Below are 22651 nucleotides of genomic sequence, written 5' to 3'. Positions count from 1 at the left end.
ATAGATGCCATCAGTTTAATTATGTTGAAGAGCTGGTCTTATTAAGAATTACACCTTAAGGAGGACAAGTAAAGGGAGGATTACGTGGTAACAAAACTTTTCCTCTGACTGCCACTGCATCTATCTTCTTGGCCTCTCCCAGTTATCTTCAAAGAGTTTATGTGCGTGTAGAAGAAGGAGAGGGCTTTCTTCTCTATTCTGTGGCAAATTATAAACTCACATTCTGCTTCTTACTAAAAAAGGGTAAGAAATACTACTGATCACCCAGGGCGGACAAGCCCCTCTGGTATAAAAAGCCAATAAAAATGATTGTGTATAATGGAAAATCATTCAGAGTCTGTGCCATTCGGTGCATCATTGTTTGGAAATTTGTCTTTTTAAAAATTTTTTAATTCTTCAGCTAAGGCAGCAGAAGAGGTGATTTATTGTATGCTTGTTATACTCAGCCACAAGGGAACAGAGAAATAGTACAGAATGTCACAGTTACAGGGCAAAGAACCAACATGGGCTGTTTTGGTTACAAGCAAGATGGGTATCAGAGGTAGTATCCGTGATCAGATGGTGATGGAAGCTCTAGATCCACTTAGACAGCAGCATGCAGTCCAACAACTTGTACCAGCATCTCCAGCCTCTGGCATTCCATGTTTCTGGGTACACAAGCTACTGGTTGACTTGGCCTTCTGCCTCATCTTTCTTCTTTTACACTTCAGCCTGTGCATTCGCGTCTTCCTCCACTTGGCTCTCACGGCACAGAGGTTTCCAAGAAGATGGCACTAAGGCCGAGAGAAAAACAATTAAATAAAAATATGTATAGGGCACTGGGATTCCTAGCATAGTGAGTTGTATAAATTATCTAGTGAGATGTTAAAAATGTTTTTGAGGTTTTGAAAATGTTCTCTAACATAATTGATGAATTTATAACATAGAATTCTTTTTAATGTACATCATTTGCCTTTTCGTTTTCAAGAATGTGCTTCACCTCATTTGCCTCTAAGACATCGCATTTTATAGGTATGAGAAAGAAAGAGGGAAAGTCATGGCCCATTCCTTTCTCATTACTGATCAGATTCTTGGCAGCTGCCTCTTGAATTTTTTTCTGCAAAGATATGATTTTTCTACCTGTTAATTACTTGCTCACTGTAGATATTTCACTTCTACTATACAAAACCACACTTTGTGTTTAAGTCATTTTTCTTTGGCTATTTGTTCAAGTGCTATGTGAGTCCTAAACTGTAATCGGGTTTCCATGGAATAGTCTTTGTAATTTCTTACGTTGTCTAGGTTTTTTGTTGCACTGTCATAGTCTCCTTTTAGATAGTGTAAGATTCCCAGTTCATAGTAAGTATATGGCACCAAATAGTGGTCATATTTTAATAATTTCTTCTTTTGAATGACACAATTAAAGTAATACTCAGCCTTTGAATATTTGCCTAAGTGTTTCAGGCATAGGCCTTTCAGTAAATTTAATAAACTTATGTCATCTGTGCCATACACTTTATGTGGATTTTCTTGTAAAAGGTCTTCTCCTTTGTCGATTATTGACAGCCAGCTTGAAATAAGCTCATTCTTTTTGCTCATGACTAGGAAACCACTCCAGGCATATATGAACTCCAGAAGGGGCTGGGCTGTAAACCAGCCTGTTGTAGTACCATAGCGCTGACCCTTCTCTGCAACAAACTTCTCTATTGGCACAGTACTGCCTAAAAATTTGATTTTCAGGCCTTCCACTTTTAAGAAGAGAGAGTTCATATCCTCACTTACTGATTTCACAAAATCAGAAGGAAGCAAAGCCAGGGTGATAGCTTTACTGTACACGTATATTGCCTTGGACCATCTGCTGTGTTGAGACAGTAGATTGGCGTAGTGGTAAGCCTGCCTCCAATCCTGCAGTAAAATGTGGCACCACATGAATTCCCAGTAACAGAGGTGATGAACCTGCTTCCATTCATTCTGAGTAAAAATGCACTCCTGTAATTTTAACTGTGCATTTTCAAAATCTCCTTTCAGCATACTAGAACGTGCATGGAAAAATTTAAATATGACACAGTTTGGAAATTTCTGGAGGTAGACTAGGAAGAGATCCTCTGTAGCAGAATTGTAAACCTTTTCAACACCAAAAGCTACATAGACATAATTGTAATAAAAGAGTAGAGTCAAAAGACTTAAGATATTATTTATATGGGTTTCAGATGCACTCTCATGAAGCAAAGCCAAGCCCACTTCTCTATCACCAGAATATCCAATAATATTGAGTAGTTTAAGTGTCTTTGGTGGCATAAGTGATAACATCAAATTGAATGCTCCAAGTCCAAATTTTATACCTCCAACCAGGTGTTTGTGAGCTTTGCTGTGGTTGTCAGGGATCTGTGTTAATACTCGTTCACAGTCTTTGTATATGTGGTAACTTGACCCAACACTGATCCCGCTTTTAAGAAAAGCAAGCATGCTCTCCTCCTGTATAAGTGACATAAAGGATTTCAACATCAAACACTCAGCATAACAGACTTCTGCATGCAATTCCTCTTCTGTGATAGCTGTTATTCCCTGTCTACTTACTAGATGAGACAATGTCATTTTAGTTTTTTTTCGGAAATTGTCACAGGTTTTCAAAGCATCCTTTGCAGCCATCATTCCAATCTGTAAATCATGTGGCTCAAAAGTCAGTATGGCCTTGACAACCATAAGGATACCATACATTAGGGAATGGTACATGCTGTTTTTAGACCATGGATGAATGAGATTTATTGCATCTGAGAATCTATTATTTAGAAATAAATACAATCCAGTGGTGCATTCTTCCAAGGAAGATGGTAGATTCATCGTCGTTGCCACAGGGATACTTTCACAGGCATCTTCAAACTTGTCCTCCTGATTACTTTTTATTTTACTTAGAGTAAGTGACATCATTTGTTTCCCCACTTACAGATGAGAAATATCTGAAGTGGAAGTGGAGTGACGTGGTTGTAATGAGGGTAGCTCCTGATCTCCTGATTGAGGTCACTTCTTCCACACAAAGCTCAGTCTGAGGTGTTGCTGTTAAAATAGACAAACAAACAACTATCTGTAAGGTGCGGCATTAGGATATTATCATCTATGTCAGACAAGGGGGGAACAAAAAATAATTTTAGTTACCCAGAAGATGCATTTCTGAAAAGTTCAAATCATTTGGAAGGTACTAAACAAAACATGCTTTTTAAAAAATTTCTAAATTCAAGTATAGATGAGGAAAAAATGGTATTTTAAAAACACTGCAGGCTGGGCGCGGTGGCTCACGCCTGTAATCCCAGCACTTTGGGAGGCCAAAGTGGGCAGATCACCTGAGGTCAGGAGTTTGAGACCAGCCTGGCCAACATGGTGAAACCCCATCTCTACTAAAAATACCCAAAAAAATGAGCTGGGCGTGGTGGCGCGCACCTGTAATCCCAGCTACTCAGGAGACTGAGGCAGGAGAATCGCTTGAACCCGGGAGGCGGAGATTGCAGGGAGCCGAGATCGTGCCATTGCACTTCAGCCTGGGGGACAAGAGCAAGACTTCGTCTCAAAAAAACAAAACAAAACAAAACAAAACAAAACAAAACTGCAAAGTAAATCCTTTGTAAGCAAAAGAATTCTTTTGTAACCATTCCTCCAACATATCAATTTCATAAGATCATGTTGTAGAACTGTACTGTGATAGCTGTAAAATTTCTCTATGGAGGCCGGGCGCGGTGGCTCAAGCCTGTAATCCCAGCACTTTGGGAGGCCGAGACGGGTGGATCACGAGGTCACGAGATCGAGACCATCCTGGCTAACACGGTGAAACCCCGTCTCTACTAAAAAATACAAAAAACTAGCCGGGCGTGGTGGCGGGCGCCTGTAGTCCCAGCTACTTGTGAGGCTGAGGCAGGAGAATGGCATGAACCCGGGAGGCGGAGCTTGCAGTGAGCTGAGATCCGGCCACTGCACTCCAGCCTGGGCGACAGAGCGAGACTCGTCTCAAAAAAAAAATTTTTTTTTCTCTATGGGAAGGCCTTGGGGGACAAGAATCTGGCCAGAAAAGGGAATGTATGTAGCTCTCTATTTTCTTTCCTTTTTTTTTTTTTTTTGAGACGGAGTCTTGCTTTGTCACCCAGGCTAGAGTGCAGTGGCCGGATCTCAGCTCACTGCAAGCTCCGCCTCCCAGGTTCACGCCATTCTCCTGGCTCAGCCTCCCGCGTAGCTGGGACTACAGGCGCCCGCCACCTCGCCCAGCTAGTTTTTTGTATGTTTTAGTAGAGACGGCGTTTCACCATGTTAGCCAGGATGGTCTCGATCTCCTGACCTCGTGATCCGCCCGTCTCGGCCTCCCAAAGTGCTGGGATTACAGGCTTGAGCCACCGCGCCCGGCCTTCCTTTTTTTTTTTTTGAGACAGAGTCTTGCCCTGTTGCCTAGGATGGAGTACAGTGGCGCGATCTCAGCTCACTACAACCTCTGCCTCCCAAATTCAGGAGATCCTCCCACCTCATCCTCTCAAATAGCTGGGGCTATAGGCATGTACCACCATGCCCAGTTACCTTTTTTTTTTTTTGATTTTTTTGTAGGGATGAAGTTTTGACATGTTGCCCAGGCTAGTCTCGAATTCTTGGGCTCAAGTGATCCACATGCATCTGCCTCCCAAAGTGTTGGGATTACAGTTGTGAGTCACTGCACCTGGCCTAAAACTAACTTTTAATGAAATGGAACATTATGGTCAGTTATATAGAACTTTGGACGTGGAGAGAGTTGTATAAACCTAGAAAGATTTCCTAGCATTGTTTCTGTTAGAAAAAAGAAATTCAGACTGGGTGCGGTGGCTCACGCCTCTAAACCCAGCACTTTGGGGAAGCTGAGACGGGCAGATCACAAGGTCAGGAGTTTGAGACCAGTCTGGCCAACATTGCAAAACCCTGTCTCTACTAAAAATACAAAAATTAACCGGGCATGGTGGAGGGTGCCTGTAATCCCAGCTACTCGGGAGGCTGAGGCAGGAGAATCTCTTGAACCCGGGAGGCAGAGGTTGCAGTGAGCCAAGATTATGCTATTGCACTCTAGCCTGGGCAACAAGAGGAAGACTCCATTTCAAAAAAAGAAAAAAAGAAAAAGAAATTCAAATATTAATAGTTGTTATCACAGCATTAATAAAGTATTTGGTAGGAAATCTTTTTTTTCTACTGGGAGTCATTTAATACCTGGATACTGGGGTGGGAGTGGGTACAATGGAAGGCCAATTACAAATAGCAAGCTGGGATTACAGCCAAGAGCCACCACACTGGGCCTTAACCTAGCTTTTAAAAGGTTAGTGATTACTGTTGCTAACAACCTGAAACATAACTGAATCTTAAGTGTAAAAGCATGCATTTATCAGGCCAGGCACAGCCAATTAGCTTGCTACAAAAGCAAAACTCCGTCTCAAAAAAAAAAAATAATAAATAAATAAATAAAAGCTAGGTTAATTATACATTTATCTCACAGGCTCAGTTCTGAGTGGAAAAGCCATGTAGCCCATTAGAAGGGACATTCTTCTTTTTCTCCTTTTATTTATTTATTTTTTTGAAATGGAGTCTCGCTCTATCACTCAGACTGGAGTGCAGTGGCATGATCTCAGCTCACTGTGACCTCCACCTCCCAAGTTCAAACAATTCTCCTGCTTCAGCTTCCCGAGTAGCTGGGATTACAAGTGCGTGCCACCATACCTGGCTAGTTTTTGTATTGTTAGTAGAGACGAGGTTTCACCATGTTGGCTAGGCTGGTCTCGAACTCCTGACCTCAAGTGATCCACCCTCCTTGGCCTCCCAAAGTGCTGGGATTACAGGAGAGAGCCACCACGCCTTGCCAAATTTTTGTGTTTTTAGTAGAGACAGGGTTTCACCATATTGGCCACGTTGGTCTCAAACTCCTGACCTCAGGTGATCCACCTGCCTCCACTTCCCAAAGTGCTGGCATTATAGGTATGAGACACTGCGCCCGGTCCTATTTTATTTTTTTTAATTTGACATTTTTATTTTTCTTTTATTTTATATATAGAGATGAAGTCTTGCTATGTTGCCTGGGCTGGTCTCAAACTCAAATGAGTTCAAGCTTGAGTTCAAGTCTGGGCTCAAGCAATCCTCTGACCTAGGCCTCCCAAAGTGCTGGGATTACAGGCATGACGTGCTGCACCAGCCTGTATTTTTAAATGTTTGTCTTCTGACTATGTTTCTTATATCTGTCTTCACCACTGATTATGACTGGCACTTAGTCATTAAACTAAATTATGCTGGGAGCAGTGGGTCACGCCTGTAATCCCAGCATTTTGAGAGGCAGAGGTAGAGGTGTGCTGAGGTAGGAGGATCATTTGATCCCAGGAGTTCAAGACCAGCTTGGGCAACATGGTGAAACCCTGTCTCTACCAAAAAAAAAAAAAAAAAAAATACAAAAATTAGCCAGATGTGGTGGGGCATGCCTGTAGTCCCAGTTACTCTAGAGGCTGAGGTGGGAGGATCACCTGAGCCTGGGGAGGTAAAGGCCACAGTGAGCTGTGTGGGTGGATGAGACTCTCTCAAAAATGAAGAGAAGAGAAGAGAATAAAAGAAAAGAAAAGAGAAAAGAAAAGAAAAAAGAAAAGAAAAGAACCGGCCGGGCGCGGTGGCTCAAGCCTGTAATCCCAGCACTTTGGGAGGCCGAGACGGGTGGATCACGAGGTCAGGAGATCGAGACCATCCTGGTTAACACGGTGAAACCCCGTCTCTACTAAAAAATACAAAAAACTAGCCGGGAGAGGTGGCGGGCGCCTGTAGTCCCAACTACTCGGGAGGCTGAGGCAGGAGAATGGCGTGAACCCAGGGAGCAGAGGTTGTAGTGAGCTGAGATCGCGCCATTCGCACTCCAGTCTGAGCAACAGAGTGAGACTCCGTCTCAAAAAAAAAGAAACAACCTAAATTAACATTTACCAGATAGTTATGATTATTTTCAATATACATATACTATAACAAATTTAAGATAATCATTTAACTGTTAATACTACAAAAGTCAGGAAAATGTACCAGTGAATACAAAGGACTGATGTCCTTAAAGTAGAAAGAGTTCCTATGAATCAGTAAGCTAGAACACACACCCCAACAGAAAAAAAAACCAGCAAAGGACAGAAACAAATTGCCAATAAGCATAGCATTCAACCTCATTGTAAATCAACAAAATACAAATTAAAAAATATAAGATTCTTTTTTTTTTTTTTTTTTTGAGATGGAGTCTCTCTCTGTCACCCAGGCTGGAGTGCAGTGGCACGATATTTGCTCGCTGCAACCTCTGCCTTCCGGGTTCAAGCAATTCTCCTGTCTCAGCCTCCTGAGTAGCTGGGATTACAGGCGCATGCCAGCATGCCTGGCTAATATTTGTGTTTTTAGTGGAGACAGGATTTCACCGTGTTTGCCAGGCTGGTCTCGAACTCCTGACCTCGTGATCTGCCCACCTTGGCCTCCCAAAGTGCTGGGATTACAGGCGTGAGCCACCATGCTCGGCCAAAAATGTCCTTTTTTTTAATTTTTATTTTTAGATGGAGTCTCACTCTGTCGCCCAGGCTGGAGTGCAGTGGCACAATCTCGGCTCACTACAAGTTCTGCCTCCTGGATTCACGCCATTCTCCTGCCTCAGCCTCCCAAGTAGCTGGGACTACAGGCGCCCGCCACCACGCCCAGCTAATTTTTGTATTTTTAGTAGAGACGGGGTTTCACTGTGTTAGCCAGGATGGTCTCCATCTCCTAACCTCATGATCCGCCTGTCTCGGCCTCCCAAAGTGCTGGGACTACAGGCGTGAGCCACCACGCCCAGCCCAAAAATCCATTTTTAAAATCAAATTTGGCAGATTAAAAAATTAACATCCAGTATTAAGGAAGGTAGTGAGAATCAAATACTATTGCAGACTTGTTTTTCACTTCAGCATTACCTGTAACATAAAACATGAAAGCAATCTAAACTTCTTACAAGAGAGGATTCCTATATAATGGATACTATGCAAACAAAATGCTGTAGAAGAATATTTAATGACTTAGAAAATTGTTTATGGCATAATGCACTGTATTAGTTGGGGTTCTCCAGGGAAACAAAACCAGGAGGATATCTATATCTATATCTGTGTTTGTATCTGTATCTATCAATATCATCTATCTATCGAGATTTAGTGTAAGGAATTGGCTCATGTAATTACAGAAGTGAAATAGTTTGAATTTGCAAATCTATCAAAAAATGAAATGTCAATAAACTACAGGATTTTTAAAGAAAACAGTCACAAATACTGACTGGGAAGGTATAAACTGAATGTGATTTTTAATTTCTTTTTTTGAGATAGGGTCTTGCTGTCTCGCCCAGACTGGAGTACAATGTCATGATAGCTCACTGTAATCTCTGCCTCCCAGGCTCATGCCATTCTCCTGCCTCAGCCATCCAAGTAGCTGGGGTTACAGCTGCATGCCACCATGCCTGGCTAATTTTCGTATTTTTAGTAGAGATGGGGTTTCACCCTGACCTCAGATGATCCTCCTGCCTCTGCTTCCCAAAGTGCTGGGATTACAGGCGTGAGCCACCGCACCCAGTCTTGAATGTGATTTTTTTTTTTTTTTTTTTTTTTTTGAGACGGAGTCTCGCTGTGTCGCCCAGGCTGGAGTGCAGTGGCCGGATCTCAGCTCACTGCAAGCTTCGCCTCCCGGGTTCACGCCATTCTCCTGCCTCAGCCTCCCGAGTAGCTGGGACTACAGGTGCCTGCCACCTCGCCCGGCTAGTTTTTTGTATTTTTTTAGTAGAGAGGGGGTTTCACCGTGTTAGCCAGGATGGTCTTGATCTCCTGACCTCGTGATCCGCCCATCTCGGCCTCCCAAAGTGCTGGGATTACAGGCGTGAGCCACCGCGCCCGGCCGAATGTGATTTTTTAAAAAAGATTCATGGGGCCAGGTGCGGTGGCTCACGCCTGTAATCCCAGCACTTTGGGATGCTGAGGAGGGTGAATTAGGAGGTCAGGAGTTCGAGACCAGCCCGACCAACGTGCTGAAACCCATCTCTACTAAAAATATAAAAAATCAGCCAGGCATGGTGGCGTGTGCCTGTAATCCCAGCTACTCAGGAGGCTGAGGCAGAAGCATAGCTTGAACCAGAGTGGCGGAGGTTGCATGCCATTGCACTCTAACCTGAGCAACAGAGCGAGACTCCATCTCAAATAAAAAAAATAAATAAATAAAAAAAAAAAAAAAAAAAAGAGGCCAGGCGCAGTGGCTCATTGTGTAATCCCAGCACTTTGGGAGACCAAAGTGGGCCTGGGCCTAGGAGTTCCAGACCAGCCTGGGCAGCATAGTGAGACTCCCTTCCTCATCTCCCCCGCCCCAACCATCTCTACAAAAAAATTAAAAGCCAGGAGTGCTGTTGCATGCCTGTAGATGCAGTTACTCAGAAGCTGAGGTAGGAGGATCCCTTGGGCCTGTGAGTTCCAGGCTGCAGTGAGTTGAGATCACACTCCAGCCTGGATGGGGGAGACAGACCCTGTCTCAAAAACAAACAAACAAAAACCCACGCCACTGTGTCCTAGAATTATTCTGTCTGGTTACATACCATGGAAGGTTGTTTACTGTTGCTTTTGGCATTGTTTTTTAATTGTTTTGTAGAGATGGGGGTCTTATCATGTTACCCAGGCTGCTTTTGAACTGGACTCAAGCAATCCTCCCGCTTGGCCTCCCAACTGCTGGGATGGCAAGTGTGAGCCACCGGGCTCAGTCTATTGTATTTTTATGCACAAATATCCTTATTCCTTCTTTAGAAAAGCAGCCCCCGGGCCGGGGGGGGGGGTGGCTCACACCTGTAATCCCAGCACTTTGGGAGGCTGAGTCGGGCGGATCACGTGAGGTCGGGAGTTCAAGACCAGCCTGACCAACATGGAAAAACCCTGTCTCTACTGAAAATACAAAATTAGCTGGGTGTGGTGGCACATGCCTGTAATCCCAGCTACTCGAGAGGCTGAGACAGGAGAATCACTTGAACCCAGGAGGTGGAGGTTGCAATAAAGCCGAGATCACGCCATTGCACTTCAGCCTGGGCAACAAGAGTGAAACTCTGTCTCAAAATAAATAAATAAATAATAATAAATAATACAATTATTTAAAAAATAATACTACAGACAGGGTCTTGCCATGTTGCCCAGGCTGGTCTCGAAGTCCTGAGCTCAAGCCATCCACCCACCTCTGCCTCCTTGAGTGTTGGGATTACAGGCATGAGCCACCTCACCTGGCCATTTCATAATACAATGTAACATTCCTTAGAAAACTTTACCATTACCTAGATTTTACACACCTAAACCATCCATTTAGGTAGTATTTGTACCAGTGGGGCATTCCTACATCACATTATTCCTTTTCCTAGTTTCACTCTTGAAGTTGGTCAGAGCACTGCAATTGTTTAACTATTGCTCTCTCTCTCTAGCCTCTCATCTTTTAGTACTGACAGTTGTCCAGTACTTGGCTAATGAGAAATTAATTTCTTAATACAGTATGAAAGAATTATGAACATGCCTCTTCCTTCCCAGAATGTCCTAACAGCATTCTAGAGGAAACAGAAAATCATGAAATGTGGAAAAAGTAAAGAAAGCTGAATATAGCTGTTTGACTTGACCTACAGTACACACACACACAGCACATACATAGATACATATTAAAGACTAGTATTTGTTAGCATAGGCTACTTATTTATATTAAAAATAGATTATTGGCCTGGCAGAGGGGGAAGCTGGGGTCCAGGAGGCGGAGTCCGAGGTCTGCCCACTTCTCGCCCTGCCTTAAAAAAAAAAAAAAGATTAATGTGCAAAAGGTTTAAATTTGTTTTTCCTTTCTTGTTTTAACATTTTCACATTCAAGCTCAAGTGATGATAATAATGATGATAATGACTTAAAAGTGAAACTGAAATGGTGAGAGAAGTAAGATTAAAAAGGGAACTTTTTCTTTAATATTTATCTGGAAATACCAAATGTAGAAAATGCGGATACATTTTGAAGACTGCTGTAAAAGGCTTATGAATTACTCCGCTTTCCTAAACTAATAATACTGTTAAAATTTAACAGTAGTAACATGTTAATAACTAATAATTCATATTAGGAAATATTACAATATTTGAATTAAGTACTTTTCATATTCAAACCATCTGAGAATGTAATCTAAATTTAACACAGATTTCCAGAGGCAGAAACTTATGTGGGTGAATGTGAATTCAAAAAGAATTAGCAGGAATGAAAGTTCTCTGCACAGTAAAATCTCCCTGATTTGGATTGACATTTAGTGAAAAGAATTGGTTGCCTGTTCTTAGAGAAAGAGTGTTCAGTAGAAAGTAGAATAGTCTGTGGAAATAGTATACAGTACTATGATTTTTTCATGGTAACCAGATTAACAAAGCCTGGCCTTATACTGACCCTGCTTTCATAGGGATAAATAGTATGTAATTAGTTTACTGAACACCTGTCTCCAAGACAGGCATGTCTGTGAATCAGGATTTGAAAGCAATTGGTTATAAATTTTAAAACTGCTTCTGTTTACTATTACTTGCTTAGAAATTTCTTTAGTACAGCTATAGACTTTTTGTTTTGTTGGTAGAGATGGGGGTCTAGTTCTGTTGCCCAGGTTGGTCTCAAAGTCCTGGCCTCAAGCAATCCTCCCACCTCAGCCTCCCAAAGTGCTGGGATTACCGGCATGAGCCACGAAGCCCGACCTAGACTTTGTATTCAGAGTCAAAAAAAGTTTATTGAGGTTTATTAGGAATTATACAGCATAATATGCACTGTCTTTCAAGCAGTTATCTATGCTTGGTTCAACAGTAATTTTCTTTTTTTTTGAGTCAGAGTTTTGCTCTTTTTTTTTTTTTGAGACGGAGTTTTGCTCTCGTTGCCCAGGCTGGAGTACAATGATGCGATCTCGGCTCACTGCAACCTCTGCCTCCTGGTTCAAGCAGTTCTCCTGTCTCAGTCTCCCAAGTAGCTGGGATTACAGGCATGCGCCACCACGCCCAGCTAATTTTGTATTTTTAGTAGAGACAGGGTTCCTCCATGTTGGTCAGGCTGGTCTCGAACTCCTGACCTCAGGTGATCCACCAGCCTCAGCCTCCCAAAGTGCTGGGATTACAGGCGTGAGCCACTGCGCCTGGCCTCAACAGTAATTTTCATAGCTTCTTAACAGAAGAAATAAGGCTGTACAGAATTTATATTCTATCTTTCAGTGACTATATAATTTTTTTTTTTTTTTTTTTTGAGACGGAGTCTTGCTCTGTCGCCCAGACTGGAGTGCAGTGGCACAATCTCAGCTCACTGCAACCTCCACCTCCCGGGTTCAAGCAATTCTGCCGCCTCAGCCTCCCGAGTAGCTGGGACTACAGGCAAACGCCGCCACGCCAGGCTAATTTTTTGTATTTTAGTAGGGACGGGGTTTTACTGTGCTGCCCAGGCTGGTCTCAAACTCCTGAGCTCAGGCAATCCGCCCGCCTCGGCCTCCCAAAGTGTCGGGATGACAGGCGTGAGCCACTGCGCCCGGCCCCTATATAGTCTTTATAATTATTGTTTAATTCTTTTTTTTTTTTTTTTTTTTTTTTGAGACAGAGTCTCGCTCTGTCTCCCAGGCTGGAGTGCAGTGGCCGGATCTCAGCTCACTGCAAGCTCCGCCTCCCGGGTTCATGCCATTCTCCCGCCTCAGCCTCCCGAGTAGCTGGGACTACAGGCGCCCACCACCTCGCCCAGCTAGTTTTTTGTATTTCTTAGTAGAGACGGGGTTTCACCATGTTAGCTAGGATGATCTCGATCTCCTGACCTCGTGATCCGCCCGTCTCGGCCTCCCAAAGTGCTGGGATTACAGGCTTGAGCCACCGCGCCCGGCCTATTGTTTGTTTTCAGAAGAACCTTGTTAAGACAAACATCACCAAGACTAAGTGAGAACACATATACTCTACAGAGCTTCTATTTCCTTCCTAGAGATTTTCCTGAGACAGACTAATTCTCTCTATAACTTAACCTATTTAAAAAATATGCAGAAAATCATAGCATGACCTGGAGAGAATCCATGCTTTATTCACCAACTAGGCCTCCTTTCCCTGTACTTTACATTCCACACCTATACACACCAAATGAAGTTGCTGAAGATGAAAAAGATAAAAATGCAAATACCTAAAGATGTCCTTTTTTATGTACATTTCCAACTTTTGTGTATTCCAAGAATTTACGATGTAATGTCTATGTTTCTAGCAAAAAAGAACTATTTCTCTATTTGTAGTTGGTGTCTAGAGCAATTCTAATGTAAAGAAGTTTTGCATTTATTTGGTACTATTGAGTGGCTGAGCCGCAAGGCTGCTATTTCCACTGAGTGGAGATACAAAAAGATGACTTATGAGTCCCAGTCCTCAGGATCTGAGTATTGGTGGATCACACGTGTTACAAAACGAAAGCATTAGGAAGTGCAAATCAGTTACTTTGAGCTTCAGATGCAAATAATTTCCAAATTGTCACTGCCCAAAATGCTTTAAACATTCAGGGTTTTGTCACAATTTCAATATAACGGGGGGGGGGGGGCGGGACCCCACAGCTCTATTCCTTTGTCTTTCAGACTCCAAGAACTCAGACCGTGGTGGTGACAAACTGGTGACTGACTGGTTGAGAAGAAGTTGGAGGGGGCGTGCAGGGCAGGAGGCTTTACCACCAGTCCCTGGGTGCGTCATCCTTCCTAAAGCCTATGGTGTAAAAACCACCACTCAGAATGGCGGGGCTCATGGACTTTTCACCAGGGCCAAACCTTCGATTACCTCTGATGAGCCCCAAAGATCACAGAGTAGCTGACTAGGCCAGGTCCCCCAAACGGAAAGGCGCGACGGCTGCAACATCAGCGGTTAAATGGTACAGCCTTTCATAGGCCGGTCTAATGCATCCGTACTAAGATTGTTAAGGCTGAGGGTCCCTAGACTGGGGAAAACGAATGGAGGCAGGGGGTAGGGATACGGGAAGGAAGACAAGGAGGGTGTAGAAAAGGGGGAGAGGAGGGGGCGGGACAGCATGGGGAAGGTCTCAGGTTTACGGGCGAGATCGTGGCGTTCCCATGGAAACGTATCCCTCCGCCCATGACCCGCGTGTTCGTTTCTTCAGTTCCTTCCGCGTCGTTTCTCGGCTGTTTCCGCCCAGCTCCTTTGTGCCGCGCAGAACAACGGGATGACGCATGCGCAGAGTCCAGCGGCCGCATATATAAATGCGAACCCGGGCTCTTCCTCGTAGTGCCGCCGGGACTGTTGGCGGGTGTGGGTCTGTGTCAGCTTTTTGCGTCACTCGAGCCCTGGGCGCTGCGAGCTGAAGAGCCGAGCACGCGGGTCGGTCATCATGTCGCGTTACGGGCGGTACGGAGGAGGTAAGAGGCTGGAGTCCGGTGAGGGACGTTGCTGTGGGTGTAGTGAGCACTGCGAGGCCGTAGGGTTGGCGCGGCGGTTGGGAGACGGTTATTCCGCGTGCGTAATGGCGGCTTCGGCGCACGCCATACGAAGCCGGAGGCAGCGGGGGCGGGGTGGCGAAGGGAGACGGAGGATGGCGGGTGTACCTCTCTGCCGAGTTCCGTACTCTCGGGCATTTTTGTGGCCCAATCCAGCCTGAAGCAGGGTTGAGATCACGGTTTTCGCGTTGCCTTTCTCGGAGCCGCCCGGCGGCCCCCCCTCCCCCCGCCCTCGGCGGCGGCTGCCATTTTGCGCACATTGACGACCGTGGTGGCGCATTTCCTCAGCGCTTTCCCGCCACTTCAGCGGACAGATCTGGCCGCAGCCGTAAGATCGTGGTTGTGTTTGAGAAGGAACGAAATTGACAGCTGTGAGCTGCGTGTTCTCGTCAAACAATCGGTTAAATTGCGGAATGGGAATGGGGACGTAATCTGCGACTGGCGGCTGGTTTCTTTTTCTCTTTTAGTTCTTTCGAGCACGGTTTATGGCTCTGGGGCGGGGAGCTGGAGTCTTGGGCGAGCCTGTGCCTGGGGCGGTTGCCGCGGAGGAAGAGAGCTGGTGCAGCCCTGCTCTCCCTGCCCGGCCCCTACCGAGGCCCTCCCGCCGCCGACGCCGCTGCCGCTGCGGGCCCGCGCGCTCCCCGTGCGCCCGGGGCTGCCGGGACTCATGGGCGGGGCCGGGCCGGGTCCCGCCCCACGCCTCGGTGTATCCTACCACGCATCTCTGTGTTCGGGAGGGTCACTTCGCATTATTTAGAACGTTAAGAACTTTGTCAAAAGTCTAGTTTTTCAGGGATTTGCGGACTTTCACCAGTTTTAGGACTAAGTTCAATCTTGGATAGAGGGCATTTAATGTGCTTTACCCTATCTTGAGGATGGCCCGTTTTAAGGCAAATAATTGATTGAAACTTGGGCCAGGTTTTGCATAACGTGCATTCTTCTATTTGCGTTTTTAAACAGAAACCAAGGTGTATGTTGGTAACCTGGGAACTGGCGCTGGCAAAGGAGAGTTAGAAAGGGCTTTCAGTTATTATGGTCCTTTAAGAACTGTATGGATTGCGAGAAATCCTCCAGGATTTGCCTTTGTGGAATTCGAAGATCCTAGAGATGCAGAAGATGCAGTACGAGGACTGGATGGGAAGTAAGTAAGATGTTATGAAACTTCTGTTCATTAAAATATACTGTGGCTAGATAATAAACTTAGTGCTAAGCTTGGATACTGAAGTCTGGAAGAGACCTTAAATAGCTAGTCAGAGTGTTACTTGCTAAAGGCACACGAAGGTTAAAGAAGATAGCGGAGATGGAGTTAGGGCTTAGTAAAGACCGCCAAAGTTTGTGAGGGGGAAGGAGTGGTTGGAAAGAGTTCTTTTTAAATCTAGAAGTCCTGAATATATTTTTAACTTTAGAATTTTGTTAATTTACTTTTATTAGAGTGATTTGTGGCTCCCGAGTGAGGGTTGAACTATCGACAGGCATGCCTCGGAGATCACGTTTTGATAGACCACCTGCCCGACGTCCCTTTGATCCAAATGATAGATGCTATGAGTGTGGCGAAAAGGGACATTATGCCTATGATTGTCATCGTTACAGCCGGCGAAGAAGAAGCAGGTATTTATTTTAATAAAGGAATGGTTGGTATTCTAGTTAATCAAGTAATTCTTTTATTAGCAAGGCAGAAACTAGTGTTTTTCTATAAACTTGAATGTTAATTGTACAGGTGTATTTTACAATTTTTGTTTAATTAAAAAAATGTTACTATATTAATAATCAACCTGGTCAAAACCTTTCAGGTTTCTTCGTTTGAGTCAGTCGCCTTGATTCAGAATGTCACGAGCCTTATGATATCATGCTGAGGCGCCTTGCAAATCCGACAATTAAGATCCTCCTAGACCTTGAGGTGATCAGCATAAGAGGCCAGATCCCCTCGAGTCATCTACACCTAGCTTCACCTTATTCTTTAAAGGGCAGAAAATTTGAGACGGTGATCGCCGTAACAGTAAATTTGGCTTACAATTGGGGCCCCCCTCCGGTTTAGAAAGAGGAACACCAGATTGACCACATTCCCAACTAGAAAAATCTTCTTGCGTCAATCAAGCCTCACCTGGCTCATTTGGCTGTCAGTTTGATCGTCGTTAGATTGAAGAAAACATCTAGATGCAGCGATCGGCTATAGATACTTCTAGATCGTCTAGATCTACTAGACCATGGGCCAAAGAGGGTCGACCTGCAAACTTGCAAGGTTTATTTTAAATACACATTACAGTGTTTTATATTATGTAATTCTAAGTTGTAATTCAGCTTTTAACAAATCTTTTTTTAGGTAGTAAAAAAAAAAAAAAAAAATACTCAACAACTAATAGGCCCAGAGTTTATTTCCAAATGAGACACTAAATTTAAATAGTTTTGAGATTTGATTTCAGCAGAGGCACACAAACTCTTAAAAACGAGTTATTGTCTGACATTTTGTTTTTTCTCTAACTTGAAAAATAGGTCACGGTCTAGATCACATTCTCGATCCAGAGGAAGGCGATATTCTCGCTCACGCAGCAGGAGCAGGGGACGGAGGTGAGATCTTGTTTAATTGAAGTCTTTCTGTATTATTATTAAATTCACTGATAGTCCAATACAGAAAGAAAAAGCTCACTAATTTTTTGGAGACAGGGTCTTGCTCTGTCACCCAGGCTAGAGTACAGTGGCATAATCACGACTCACTGCAGCCTTGACCTCTTGGATTTAAGCAGTCCTCCTGCCTCAGCCTCCTGAGTAACTGGGATTGTAGGCACTGCCACCATACCCAGCTAGTTTTTCTTTTTGTAGAAATGGTCTTGCACTGTTTCCCAGGCTGGTCTCAAGCTCCTGGGCTTGAGACCAGTGCTGGGATTACAGGTATAAGCCATTGCACCGTTAACCCAATTGAAGTCTTAACAGGCCAAAAAAAAATGTGGAGATGGACTTAAAGTTCTTTATTTTAGGTCAAGGTCAGCATCTCCTCGACGATCAAGATCTATCTCTCTTCGTAGATCAAGATCAGCTTCACTCAGAAGATCTAGGTCTGGTTCTATAAAAGGATCGAGGTATTTCCAGTATGTAACACTTTCTTTTCTTATTTGTGTTTGGGTTGTTCACATCTTCACAGCAGTAGAGTGTCTTAAAGACATAATTCAAATGGATTGTTGCAGGGAATATTTGAGATGTAAAAGTTTGGAATTGATACGTAACTTGTAACATAAATATTAATCTAGTTTTACAGATGAAGAAAAGGGCTACTAGAGATTTTAAGGCTTGTTAGAGAGGCCTTGGTGGTAGAGAAAGGTCCAAAGCAACACAATTTTAGTGAACACTCTGGATAGGCATATTGCTATAAACTTGTGGCTTCAGATTAGATGATACTAGCTCTGAAAGATGGTAATTGATTTTCCCGACAAAAAGGCCTGTTAGAACCAGGAAAAGAGATTAGAAGCAAGTAGAAACATTTCTCATTTTTGGAATGATGGTGTTGATTGGAGACACTGGAAAGTTGGGGCAGTAGTGTGTACATACAAATGAATGTGGATTTTTTTTTTTTTTTTTTTTTTGGACAGAGACCTGAAAAAACAAACTTAAGAACCAGAGCTTTACTCTTTGTAGGCGGCCTTAAAAGGAGATAGAGTGGAAAATATTGTAAAATGAGTATTGTAATATGTAACTAATAATATTCCAATATTGTGAGATAGAGCCTCGCTCTGTCGCCCAGGCTGGAGTGCAGTGGTGCAATCTCTGCTCACTGCAAGCTCCACCTCCTGAGTTCACACCACTTTCCTGCCTCAGCCTCCCTGGTAGCTGGGACTACAGGCGCCTACCACCACGCCCAGCTAATTTTTTGTATTTTTAGTAGAGACGGGGTTTCACCGTGTTAGCCAGGATGGTCTTGATCGCCTGACTTGTGATCTGTCCGCCTCAGCCTCCCAAAGTGCTGGGATTACAGGCTTGAGCCACCGCGCCTGGCCCAACAATATTATCTGTATCAATGATAAAACAGTGGTACAGAATGCTACTGGGAGTTAAATTGCTGTTTAGTAGCACAAAACCTTTAAATGCAGGAACTCTGAATCTTGTGGTCTATTTGAGAAAGCTATGGACTATCTCATTAGATATATTTAAAAGATAGATATGTCCGATTTGGTTTGTCTGACAAATTGATGGCTCTCAAACGTAACGATCCAGGAATGTAAAGCCTTACTAAGTGGTGGCTTTCTTCTCATCTGGCCTTATCACCTGAATTAGTCTCAGTTCAGGGGTCTGGTTATTTTCTTTTTTTTTTTTTTTGAGATGGAGTCTCTGTGTGTTGCCCAGGCTGGAGTGCAGGGGCGCAATCTTGGCTTACTGCAAGCTCCGCCTCCTGAGTTCATGCCATTCTCCTGCCTCAGCCTCCCCAGCAGCTGGGACTACAGGTGCACAACGCCATGCCCAGCTAATTTTTGTATTTTTAGTAGAGACGGGGTTTCACCATGTTAGCCAGGATGGTCTCTATCTCCTGACCTTGTGATCCACATGCCTTGGCCTCCCAGAGTGCTGGGATTACAGGCGTGAACCACCACACCAGCTGGGGTCTGGTTATTTTCATCCTGCCTTAGCCTCCTGAGTAGCTGGGACTACCATTGTGCACCACAGTGCCCAGCTGAGGAATCTGTGCCTTAAGTGAGGTTAGTTTTGCTTCCTTCATACCAGTCTTATCAAATGAAAACCATGTGTTTCCCTTGGATGTTACACAGTGTTTGAGAATATTCCTGTACGGGAACTGTAACCAGCTGAGTGATAGAAACGAGTAATTGAAATGGTGGTTCCTTATGTCTCGTAACAGTTTGTTTGAAAGTGTGTTTAGAATAAGGCAAGTGTTGTATCTTGCTTAGTCTTAGCTTCTCTACGCCTAACCTACCTAATACGGTGTTGAGTAGTTGTTTAAGGAAATTCCTTTGGATAATTGATATAATTGTGTTTTTCACTTTTTTATTAAGATCCCCATCGAGGTCAAGATCAAGATCCAGGTCTATTTCAAGACCAAGAAGCAGGTAGGGTAAAAATTTGATTATGCTCTTCTAGTTATATGGCACCAATATCCAAAGAGTTCAAAGTGTTTTTTAATTGTTGAAATTTTAAGTGTTAACTCTAAACTTAGTTGTTAGTGGGAACACAGTACCTTATTTGTGTATGTCCTATTTATTACTGACTGACTTTCCCTGAAAAAGGGAATGTAAAACTGTAGTGAGAAAGACGTTTGTGACTTTGGGGATTATATTAAAGAGGCCCTTGTTAGAACTGATAGGTGCATGGAGAAGCATCCTGAAATTAATATGCAATGTAAAAGATTAATCATGATACAGTAATTGATTCATTTTTTTGAAAAACAGTTGTTGGAAGATTGGCCTTTGTTAGCAACAACTGGTAGGATGTTTTTCAGTTTAAGTGCAGTCTGACATTTTAAGCTTAGGACCTTTGGGGGTTTGTTTTACGGTATTGGTGACTACAAGAAAGGGATTGGTTAGTACTCTTTCTTTAATAGAATTTCTCATGTTTTGACAGCCGATCAAAGTCCAGATCTCCATCTCCAAAAAGAAGGTAAGCTAAATGTTTTGTTGCCAGATCTTGCCTGTCAAGTGTGGCCTCTGCAGAATTTGTTTGCTTACTGCTTTGCAGTCTTTGAGCTCTTTGGAGAATTGGTGCTATATAGATTAAAATACTATGCTAAGTTTCTGAAATGATTGCTTTTCTTGATTCAAGAACATTAGTTTATACTTTAGCTGGAAATATTTAGTCATAAAATGTTAGTGTGATTATGATTGGTCCTGTGAGTACTTGGTAGAAATTTTGGTAAGAAACATGCCTTTTCCCCACATGTAATAGATACAAAGTGAGGAGACAAGTCTTGCAAATAGTTACCTGCATAGTGCTAATGACCAGAAAACTTCAAATAGTTGTCATATTTAACTGCAAGTTGACCTTCCAATTTTGACAAGGAAGATAGCCTAATTTTTTTTTTTTCTTTTTTTTTCGAGATGGAGTTTCCACTCTGTCGCCCAGGCTGGAGTGCAGTGGCACAATCTTGGCTCACTGCAGCCTCTGCTTCCTGGGTTTAAGCGATTATCCTGCCTCAGCTTCCTGAGCAGTTGGGATTACAGGCCCACCACCACACCTGGCTAAATTTTTGTATTTTTAGTAGAGACGGAGTTTCACCATGTTTGGCCAGGTTGGTGTCGAACTCCTAACCTCAGGTGATCCACCTGCCTCAGCCTCCCAGTGTTGGGAGTACAGGTGCGAGCCACCGTGCCCGGCCAGGGTAGCCTAATCTTAAGCCAGGGACAAAAGATGAATATGTAAGTCTCATGACATTTTTAGGTCTTTGCTATAGGAAATTAGTACTTTAGGCTACCTTTGAATTTATTGAAAGTTAGTACGTGTACATGAGAGTTTCAATTGACACTAATTGGATCCAAACCTAATGTTTTTCTTTTTAGTCGTTCCCCATCAGGAAGTCCTCGCAGAAGTGCAAGTCCTGAAAGAATGGACTGAAGCTCTCAAGTTCACCCTTTAGGGAAAAGTTATTTTGTTTACATTATTATAAGGGATTTGTGATGTCTGTAAAATGTAACCTAGGAAAGATAATTCAACCATCTAATCAAAATGGATCTGGATTACTACTCTGTAAATTCACAGCAGTAAGATAATATAAATTTTTGTTGAATGTATTAACATCCTATGGTCTGAAAATGTGGGTTTTTATTTGGCACATTTAAATAAAATGTTTCTAACTAGATTTTTGATTTGTGTTCAATATTAACACTTACCAATTTGACGAATTTCAGAGTCAGACGTTATAATTGTTAACCTTATTCATACAGACCTACATTCAGAATTGAAAGGTGTTGGTTAAGTCTTGAACATCACTAACTGTTCTATACATAAAACTTAGCCAGGATCTTAAGGGACTTTGAAAATTAAATTTTACCCTTGTAGCTTTGGGTAAGATGACCTTGAGTCCCCTATAATATAGCATGACTGCATCATGACAGATCCTTAAGTTAGCTAATCCGTTTGAAGTTGGTGTTAGTAGGTATTGTCAAACTAATGATCAGTGGTCAGGCTAGTGGGACCGCTGATCTGTCTGTAAATGAGCATGACAGGAACTAAGCAAAAGTGATTAAATGTATGACAAATAGGGAGAAACTGATTTCTGGATGATCTTTATACTAATTGCAGCTTTCAGGCTACTACTAGGTGGCATAGTGTCAATTAGAACTCCCCAACATAGGGGGAATTCTACTCAATGGTCTTTCGTTTCTTTGCTTTCTACATTAGTTATAACCAGTTTTATACCAAAAAAATGCATGTTTGAGGAATTGTCTGAAATAGGGACAAAACACCATGTAAACCAGCTTTGCAAAATTTTCCAGCCCAGATACTACTCCTGTATTCAAATGGATTGTCTTATTCTGAGCAAAGACCTGGTAATCTTCAAGCTAGGTTTTGCAGTTCCCAACCACCAACATTCTTCTATTTTGCCAGGCTGGTGCAAAGTAATTAAAGATGTCAATCAGAAATGTCAATGAGACTAAAGTGGTTTTGTAAATCTCAGCTATATTTAGCAACACTCCATGTAGCTAATTTTTTTTTGGTAGCATCTGGTAGACCTTAGAATGTTATAGCCAGTAAGTTCTTTATTCAGATTTTAAATATATTAAGAATAGTAGGGCAGTAACAGTTACTTTTGAGAGTTTTCTGGTCAAGCTTTTACCAGGCATTCTCTAGCCTTGGTACAAAAAAAAAAAAAAAAACCCTGCTGGTTGCACAGATACCTAGGCTTGTCCATTTTATGCATTTCAGCAAAGTCATTGGATACCATTGCAACTTGGGAATACTGGTCTGCATCAAGTTTATTTGGTAGTTTGATCGCTAGTATGTTGGAAGTTATTTGGATTCTTTGTTTTTGGAATTTTGACAACTGGCTGAATTATGGTTGGTATAAAGTTATGTGTATAATTGGCAGGCTTATTTATCTGTTGCACTTGGTTAGCTTTAATTGTTCTGTATTATATAAAGATAAGTTTACTGAACAATAAATCTGCAGAGATTGAACAAATAATCCTGATACTTAATTTTTGGAAGCGGGAGCTCTCAGCCAAAAGTAGGAGGCATTAATCCTGTAGCTTTAGGATGGGCAGC

The 22651-nt window shown here is 42.9% G+C and overlaps 2 protein-coding genes across 5 annotated transcripts; one reads left to right on the top strand and one right to left on the bottom strand.

Annotated features, from left to right (window-relative positions):
* Window position 1: 1 nt before the first annotated feature.
* On the bottom strand, window positions 2–14177 carry LOC105464871 (tetratricopeptide repeat protein 39B-like). Of its 3 annotated transcripts, XM_071076549.1 has the most exons (4): window positions 13785–14177; window positions 3415–3512; window positions 1273–3033; window positions 2–773 (listed from the first exon to the last, which is right to left on the bottom strand). In XM_071076549.1, exons 3-4 carry the CDS (start codon window positions 2905–2907, stop codon window positions 555–557), a joined length of 1854 nt encoding a protein of 617 aa, XP_070932650.1. In that variant the 5' UTR covers window positions 2908–3033; window positions 3415–3512; window positions 13785–14177; the 3' UTR covers window positions 2–554. The 3 variants fall into 3 exon arrangements, with proteins under 3 accessions (XP_070932650.1, XP_011711279.1, XP_011711280.1); XM_011712977.3 differs by lacking the exon at window positions 3415–3512; XM_011712978.2 differs by lacking the exons at window positions 3415–3512; window positions 13785–14177 and adding an exon at window positions 13153–13778.
* Window positions 14178–14211: 34 nt separating this feature from the next.
* On the top strand, window positions 14212–21245 carry LOC105464873 (serine and arginine rich splicing factor 7). Of its 2 annotated transcripts, XM_011712981.3 has the most exons (8): window positions 14212–14377; window positions 15416–15596; window positions 15887–16063; window positions 16946–17020; window positions 17428–17538; window positions 19450–19503; window positions 20015–20050; window positions 20947–21245. In XM_011712981.3, exons 1-8 carry the CDS (start codon window positions 14350–14352, stop codon window positions 20999–21001), a joined length of 717 nt encoding a protein of 238 aa, XP_011711283.2. In that variant the 5' UTR covers window positions 14212–14349; the 3' UTR covers window positions 21002–21245. The 2 variants fall into 2 exon arrangements, with proteins under 2 accessions (XP_011711283.2, XP_011711282.2); XM_011712980.3 differs by lacking the exon at window positions 20015–20050.
* Window positions 21246–22651: the final 1406 nt, after the last annotated feature.

This window comes from Macaca nemestrina, chromosome 13, assembly GCF_043159975.1.
Source record: "Macaca nemestrina isolate mMacNem1 chromosome 13, mMacNem.hap1, whole genome shotgun sequence".
Lineage (NCBI taxonomy): Eukaryota > Metazoa > Chordata > Mammalia > Primates > Cercopithecidae > Macaca > Macaca nemestrina.
Note: the sequence above shows the minus strand (reverse complement) of the source record. Positions and strands in the feature narration are given on the sequence as shown.